Raw genomic sequence first — 8,265 nt, 5'->3', positions numbered from 1 at the left:
ATTCATACCACATGCCATCACCCTGAAAGGATGGGACATCACCAATTAACACATCCTGTAACTCTTCTGCTGTCAAGTCCCTAACACCCAAATACCTCTCTGCAACTGCCACCAGAACGTCAATCTTCTGACACTTCCATTCCTGCAGTACAATTAATAACCATTTCTATAAATGCTAAAAATCCAATCTTAGTGAAACTTATTTAACTTTTTGGCCTATCCCTCAGTACTGGTATGTCTCTACTACTCTCACCACTCCTCCCCCTTAACCCATCTTCCTCTACTTTCTTCACTGCCTCAGCATATGACAACTTCTGCTCAACACTAACCCAGGAAACCCCAATCTGCCTCTCTCGCAATGGACATTTCTGATCCTCAGCTCCATGGGCACCACTACAATTAGTATTATTATTATACAATTATTATTATTTACATACACTAGGTTGACTGTACCTTTTTTGGAAAATTCCAGAAAGTGATGTCAGGGCTTTAGAAGCTTCTGATAGGATAATTTAAGTCATTTGAGTCAATTGGAGGTGTACTGTGGATGTATTTCAAGGCCTAACTTCAAACTCAGTGGCTCTTTGTTTTGACATCATGGGAAATCTAAAGTAATCAGTGAAGAACTCAGAAAATAAATTGTAGACCTCCACAAGTCTGGTTCATCCTTGGGAGCAATTTCCAAACACCTGAAGGTACCACGTTCATCTGTACAAACAATAGTACGCAAGTATAAAAACCATGGGACCACGCAGCCATCATACCGCTCAGGAAGGAGACGTGTTTTTTCTCCTAGAAATGAACGTACTTTGGTGCGAAGAGTGCAAATCAATCCCAGAACAACAGCAAAGGACCTTGTGAAGATGCTGGAGGAAACACGTACAAAAGTATCTATATCCACAGTAAAACAAGTCCTATATCGACGTAACCGCTCAGCAAAGAAGAAGCCACTGCTCCAAAACCGCCATAAAAAAGCCATACTATGGTTTGCAACTGCACATGGGGGCAAAGATCGTACTTTTTGGAGAAATGTCCTCTGGTCTGATGAAGCAAAAATAGAACTGTTTGGCCATAATGACCATCATTATGTTTGGAGGAAAAAGGGGGATGCTTGCAAGCCGAAGAACACCATCCCGACCGTGAATCAAGGTGGTGGCAGCATCATGTTGCCACCACTTTGGTGCTTTGTTGCAGGAGGGACTGGTGCACTTCACAAAATAGATGGCTTCATGAGGGAGGAAAATTATGTGGATATATTGAAGCAACATCAGTCTCAATACATCAGTCAGGAAGTTAAAGCTTGGTCGCAAATGGGTCTTCCAAATGGACAATGACCCCAAGCAAACTTCCAAAGTTTTGGCAAAATGGCTTAAGGACAACAAAGTCAAGCTATTGGAGTGGCCATCAATCACAAAGCCCTGACCTCAATCCTATTGAAAATTTGTGGGCAGAACTGAAAAAGCATGTGCTAGCATGGAGGCATACAAACCTGACTCAGTTACACTCAGTTACACCAGCTCTGTCAGGAGAAATGGGCAAAAATTCACCCAACTTATTGTGGGAAGCTTGTGGAAGGCAACCCGAAACGTTTGAACCAAGTTAAACAAGGCAATGGCAATGCTATCAAATTCTAATTGTGTGTATGTAAACTTCTGACCCACTGGGAATGTGATGAAAAAAATAAAAGCTGAAATAAATCACTCTCTCTACTATTATTCTGACATTTCACATTCTTAAAATAAAGTGGTGATCCTAACTGACCTAAGAAAGGGAATTTTTACTAGAATTAAATGTCAGAAATTGTGAAAGTTTAAATATATTTGGCTAAGGTGTATGTAAACTTCTAACTTCAACTATATATATCCTAACTTCATGCATACACACACGATAACATACGCACTATGTACTCATGTATTTTCTATTGTGGATGTGTGGTAGTGGTGGAGTAGTGGCATGAGGGCACACAGTGTGTTGTGAAATCTGTGAATGTAATGTTTTAGATATTGTGTAACAGCCTTAATTTTGCTGGACCCTTGGCAGCAGCTGAGGGAAATCCATAATAAATGCAAATAGCATCGATGAGAAAGGAAATCTTGAAGGCATCAAATAAAATGTATGGGTGAAGTTATGTTTCTTACACTAATTAAAGTAAAAAAATACACCTAGCACTTGACTACAGTAATCAACTGCTACACTAGGGGTCGTTTGGCACTTGCATGTTGTTCCATCAAATCTAAGGCCTTTTGACACTGCACATTTAACACTGGTGATTTTACGGTGAATGCTCATCCGTTGTTTTGTAGGTGTAATTTATTATTCTTTTTTGAATTTTACCCCTTTTTCTCCCCAATTTTGTGGTATCCAATTTTTTAGTAGCTACTATTTTGTCTCATCGCTACAACTTCCGTACGGGCTCGGGAGAGACGAAGGTTGAAAGTCACGTGTCCTCTGATACACAACCCAACCAAGCCGCACTTAACACAGCGCCATCCACCCAGCCAGCCGCACCAATCTGTCGGAGGAAACACCATGCACCTGGCAACCTTGGTTAGCGCGCACTGCGCCCGGCCCGCCACAGGAGTCGCTGGTGCGCAATGAGACAAGGATTTCCCTACCGGCCTAACCCGGGCAACACTAGGCCAACGGACCTGGACAGAGCCTGGGCCCGAACCCAGAGTCTCTGGTGGCGCAGCAGTACAGCGCCCTTAACCACTGCGCCACTGCGCAACAGGAGGCCCCTGTTGGTGTAATTTTAGCAAAGAAAAAAATCTGGGTGGATGGTGGACCAAAAAGTGAATTTTATGTCCTGATCACAACACTCGCAGGCACACCTACACCATAATGAAAATGGATCCATTTGCAAATATAAATTTTTACAATGTAAAAGGATTAGGATTAGGATCCAACAACAAAACCTATCCATATCAGAACCTATGATGATTATTCAGTGGCCCTGCATAGTCCCTTTCACTGGTTTGCAGACACCGACAAAGTGTACAGTAGTTTGTCAGCTGTGGGTAATCGGGACTGACACATTCTTGAGCAAATCACTGAATTCCGTTGCAACTCTGAGTACTACTTACTCCCTTGCACGTCGCGACTGGCAGGCTATGCTTTCTTCACTTGTAAACATCGGCTACATGTATTCGGGCATGTAGTTAATGTGAGCGCGAGGCTCCTCCAGCTGCAAGACCCTCCTTCATTCTCGCACCGCAGCCCAGTCTGCCCAACCGAGCAGACTGAATAACAAATTACCTTTCTCTCAATCCAAAGGATTTGTATTCTTTAAATTCGCGTACTGTAGGCGACGAGCGCTCACCATCCTCTGCTGTACGGGACTGTGGACAATGTTTCTCTTGCAGTATAGAGGTAAGGTCTAACTTGTATTGATTTTGTTACAGTATTACATACATTAAGCTACCTCTTGTCTGCTCTGCTCTCACCGTTATGTACTAGGCTATGTCTGGAGCGTTGTACGACTTTCTGTATTTATGGCTATATTCTCAATAAGAATGAATGAATGCACGTTGTTTTATACTCATTTCGAGGACGACTTGATTACAGCAGGTACAGTATATTACTGACAGAAACAACATGTGAAAATCTCAACGACAGTGACCGACAGTGACCAAGCAGATGTGTCCGCGTCACTTGTATTTTATTCACAAATGTATGTAGATTGAATGGTGTAACCATTGTACAATGACTATTGATATCATGTAACATATGTTTTACAATGCATTTGAGTACAGTTGACAAGCGTCCTCCCAAACGCCTTATTATCTTTGGAACTTTAATGAAATATAATACGGGGTGACCTTTATCTGCTCGGTTCCGTTATTGTTTTGCCTAATACTATGTTTTCTTGTTTCATTAGTTAATGACCATGGCTGCTTTTTAAATCTTGTAAATAATGTCACCAGTAGCTAACTAAAAAATTGATATTTGGAGAATATTGATGCCATTGCGCACAATGTAGTCGAATCAACTACATTGTGCATGCTATTATGACATTTTCGTCATGAAATCCAATTTGGTAGCTATTTCATCTGATCTGTCGCAAAAAAATGGAATGTTCCCCTGTTCTCAGATATGGGGTGTAGGGCTTTCATGAAGGAAATTGGCTCACATCGTATGAGTATCTTTGCAGTCTGGCCTTTCAGATCTTCTTCTCATTTATTCACAAATGTATCTGTGATACATAATGGCTCTGAGTAAATTGACATTTTCTCACAGTCACATTACCGGGCAGGATATTGAGACTTCAAATGAACCTGGTTAATCTGCTTTACTCCTGCACTCTGACTCTGCTGCTCATCTTTTTTTGTGATTTTTTTTAAAACCACTTTTTCTCCCCAGTTTTGTGGTTTCCAATCGGTAGTTACAGTCTTGTCCCATCATTGCATTTACCGTATGGACTCGGGGAGAGGCAAATGTCGAGAACCATGCAGCCGAGCCACACTGCCCGCTTAACCAGAAAGCCAGCTGCACCAATGTGTTGGAGGAAACGGCATACACCCACCCCAGGAAACGCTAGAGCGCGATGGGACAAGAACATCCCCGCCGAACAAAGCCTCCCCGAACCTGGACAACGCTGGGCCAATTGTGCACCGCCCAATGGGTCTTCTGCTCAGGTGCCGGATGCGACAGAGCCTAGACTCGAACCAGGATCTCTAGTGGCACAGCTAACACTGCGATGCAGTGCCTTAGACCGCTGCGCCACTTGGGAGGCCTTGCTCTCATCCTTTTAGTGTCTGTTATTTTTGACCATGGAGAATTTGCCCCCAAATCAGAGATAAGTGTTAAGCCTACAGTATGAATTATGAAAAGGCAACACAGCTATGTATTTTCTATAGGGGAATGTAGTGGATTTATACTGTGCATTAGGTATGAGGTTACCCCCCCCCCCCCCCGCCCCAAGTCATTGGCTTAACATGAAATAAGCAATATTTTGTTGCTCTGTGCCATACTATTTTTCAGCTATTGCAGGGGACAATTCCTTGCCCTGGAATCCCCGCCCAGGCAACTGGCGACCCCCATTATCTTAGAAAAAACTAGTGATTGATAATGGCAAGGTACAAGTACTTTAAAATTAATAGATTTGGTAAATAGTTTTTCATTATTTTGACCTCCTCACATGATATACTGAACAGAAATATAAGCTCCTACATGCAACAATTTCAAGATTTTACTGAGTTACAGTTCACACAAGAAAATCAGTCAATTGAAATAAATTCATTAGGCCCTAATCTATAGATTTCACATGACTGGGCAGGGGCACACCCACTGGGGAGCCAGGCCCAGCCAATCATAATTAGTTTTTCCCAACTAAAGGGCTTTATTACAGACCGAAATACTCCTCAGTTTCTCCTCAGAAATTAACATACAATTCTCTATCAACAGCTCTGGTGGACATTCCTGCCATCAGCATGCCAGTTGCATGCTCCCTCAAAACTTGAGACATCTGTGGCATTGTGTTGTGCCTTTTTAGAGTGCATTTTATTGTCCCCAGCACAAGGTGCACCTGTGCAATGATCATGCTGTTTAATCGGCCTTCTTGATATGTCACACCTGTCAGATGGATGAATTATCTGGCAAAAATAATATTTGGCTCAAATGTATTTTGTCAGGATTCCTCTTATCCCTCCCGTAGCATTCATTTATCCCTCCCGTGGTCCTTTTTAGCAGTCTTTTATGTTGTATTTTTTTGTGCTATTGTATCATCTCGATAGGAGAAAGGTTGACATCGCCCAACCCTTATTGGAAGAAATGTAAACTCTAACAGAGCCTATTCACTAGAAAGGTAACTCAGAACCAGAGCTGTGATGTTGAAAGGATTTTGGGTAAAGATTGTCATTTAAATGGCCACATTTGCTTAATGCTTTGAGTCATCTTGGGGATATCAGAATCAGCTTTGTACATCTGGATTTGGGGATTTTCTCCCATTCTTCCTTTCAGTCTTTACACAGATTTTCAATGGGATTCAAGTCTGGATCACTAGAGGTGGCCCAACCACTAGAGGACTTTCACATTCTTGTTCTGAAGCATTTCCATCTCCTCTCTCTCTCCTTCATTCCTTTCTCAAGTGCGCAGAGATAGGGACTGACAACAGTTTAACTAAATATGTTTTTTTGTGTAAACATGTTACTATCAATGTTTCCTAACAGAATACACTTAGTTTCTCAAATGAAGCACTGCAGGAACCGGGTTGGAGAGCCCATGGCATACAGAGTTTGGGTGGAATATCACCTGTTGAGCAGTGAGAGGCTGAAATGCTCCTCAAACAGTGGTTGATGCGTGAAGTGAAACAAGTGCTCTTATAAGCCCAGACATTTTTATATGCAATCCGGTGTGAAAGCTTAGGTTTTGATTGTTGCAACTAAAAAGAAGAGGATCCCAGCTGCTACTATATTTATTTGTCATCTGCTCTGCTATAAAGCCGGAGTAGCCAACCATGCATGATTTAGCAACAAACTGCGGGAAAGTGGCCTCCATTCGCTATTCGAGTGCATAAACGGATGATACAGTTGAAGTCAGAAGTTTACATACACCGAATACATTTATACTCAGTTTATTTTAAGAATGTGAAATGTCAGAATAATAATAGAGAGAATGATTTATTTCAGCTTTTATTTCTTTCTTCACAATTCCAGTGGGTCAGAAGTTTACATACAACCAATTAGTATTTGGTAGCGTTGCCTTTTAAATTGTTTAACTTGGGTCAAACGTTTTGGGTAGCCTTCAACAAGCTTCCCACAATAAGTTGGGTGAATTGGTGCCCATTCCTCCTAAAAGAGCTGGTGTAACTGGTCAGGTTTGTAGGGCCTCCTTGCTCGCACACGCTTTTTCAGTTATAGGTTATAGGACTGAGGTCAGGGCTTTGTGATGGTCACTCCAATACCTTGACTTTGTTGTCCTTAAGCCATTTTGCCACAACTTTGGAAGTATGTTTGGGGTCATTATCCATTTGGAAGACCCATTTGCGACCAAGCTTCAACTCCCTGACTGATGTCTTGAGATGTTGCTTCAATATAGCCACATAGTTCTAGCTTGTGAAATGCACCAGTCCCTCCTGCAGCAAAGCACCACCACAACATGATGAAGCCACTCCGGTGCTTCACGGTTGGGATGGTGTTCTTCGGCTTGCAAGGCCCCCCCTTTTTTCTCCAAACATAACGATGGTCATTATCGCCAAACAGTTCTATTTTTGTTTCATCAGACCAGAGGACATTTCTCCAAAAAGTACGATCTTTGTACCCATGTGTAGTATGACTTTTATAGGGCAGTTTTGGAGCAGTGGCTTCTTCCTTGCTGAGCTGCCTTTCAGGTTATGTTGATATAGAACTTGTTTTACTGTGGATATAGATACTTTTGTACCTGTTTCCTCCAGCATCTTCACAAGGTCCTTTGCTGTTGTTCTGGGATTAATTTTCACTTTCACACCAAAGTATGTTCATCTCTAGGAGACAGAACGTGTCTCCTTCCTGTCTCCGTGGTCCCATGGTGTTTATACTTGCGTTCTAATGTTTGTACAGATGAACGTGGTACCTTCAGGCGTTTGGAAATTTCTCCCAAGGATGAACCAGACTTGTGGAGGTCTACAATTTTCTTGACTGATTTCTTTAGATTTTCCCATGATGTCAAGCAAAAAGGCACTGTGTTTGAAGGTAGGCCTTGAAATACATCCACAGGTACACCTCCAATTGACTCAAATGATGTCAATTAGCCTATCAGAAGCTTCTAAAGCCATTACATTATTTTCTAAAATTTCCAAGCTGTTTAAAGGCACAGTCAACTTAGTGTATGTAAACTTCTGACCCACTAGAATTGTGATACAGTGAATGATAAGTGAAATAATCTGTAAACAATTATTGGACAAATCACTTGTGTCATGCACAAACTAGATGTCCTAACCGACTTGTCAAAACTATAGTTTGTTAACAAGACATGTGTGGAGTGGTTGAAAAAACAGTTTTAATGACTCCAACTTAAGTGTATGTAAACTTCCGACTTAAACTGTATTTTTTCCCCAGTCCTGTTCCTGCCCATTTCATAATGGGACATTATACATCGAAACATATTTGACATTTTATTGAAGACAAAATTAATTTGAGAATAGTCTGATGTGTTTAAATATGATAACTTGATAAGAGTACAGCGTGTGTAGCTTGAGGCAAGGAACAGTGCAAGCTTTTTTTTACTTTCAAATAGCCTATTGTCACATCATGCAGTCCGTAATGGTTTGATTTCTAAGATATTCTAAGG

The 8,265-nt window shown here is 41.5% G+C and overlaps 1 protein-coding gene across 12 annotated transcripts in view; it reads left to right on the top strand.

Annotated features, from left to right (window-relative positions):
- The first annotated feature begins 2,969 nt into the window (after positions 1-2,969).
- The window catches only part of LOC110505197 (ecto-NOX disulfide-thiol exchanger 2), a 316,865-nt gene continuing 311,569 nt past the window's right edge, over positions 2,970-8,265 (top strand). For 8 of the 12 annotated variants that reach the window (XR_016491735.1, XR_016491736.1, XR_016491737.1 and 5 more), the window contains exon 1: positions 3,082-3,369. Coding sequence is in view for 3 of the 12 variants with exons in the window: in XM_090219975.1 (XP_090076101.1) it covers positions 3,348-3,369 (22 nt within the window). In the remaining 9 variants the exon portion in view is untranslated. Of the gene's footprint in view, positions 3,370-8,265 lie in introns of all 12 variants that reach the window. The other 4 variants (XR_016491734.1, XM_090219976.1, XM_021584250.3 and 1 more) reach the window with 3 other exon arrangements.

The sequence above is a fragment of the Oncorhynchus mykiss genome, chromosome 25 (genome assembly GCF_057628025.1).
Source record: "Oncorhynchus mykiss isolate SJ-2025 chromosome 25, ASM5762802v1, whole genome shotgun sequence".
Classification (NCBI taxonomy): Eukaryota; Metazoa; Chordata; class Actinopteri; order Salmoniformes; family Salmonidae; genus Oncorhynchus; species Oncorhynchus mykiss.
This window is presented reverse-complemented; position numbering and strand designations above follow the sequence as displayed.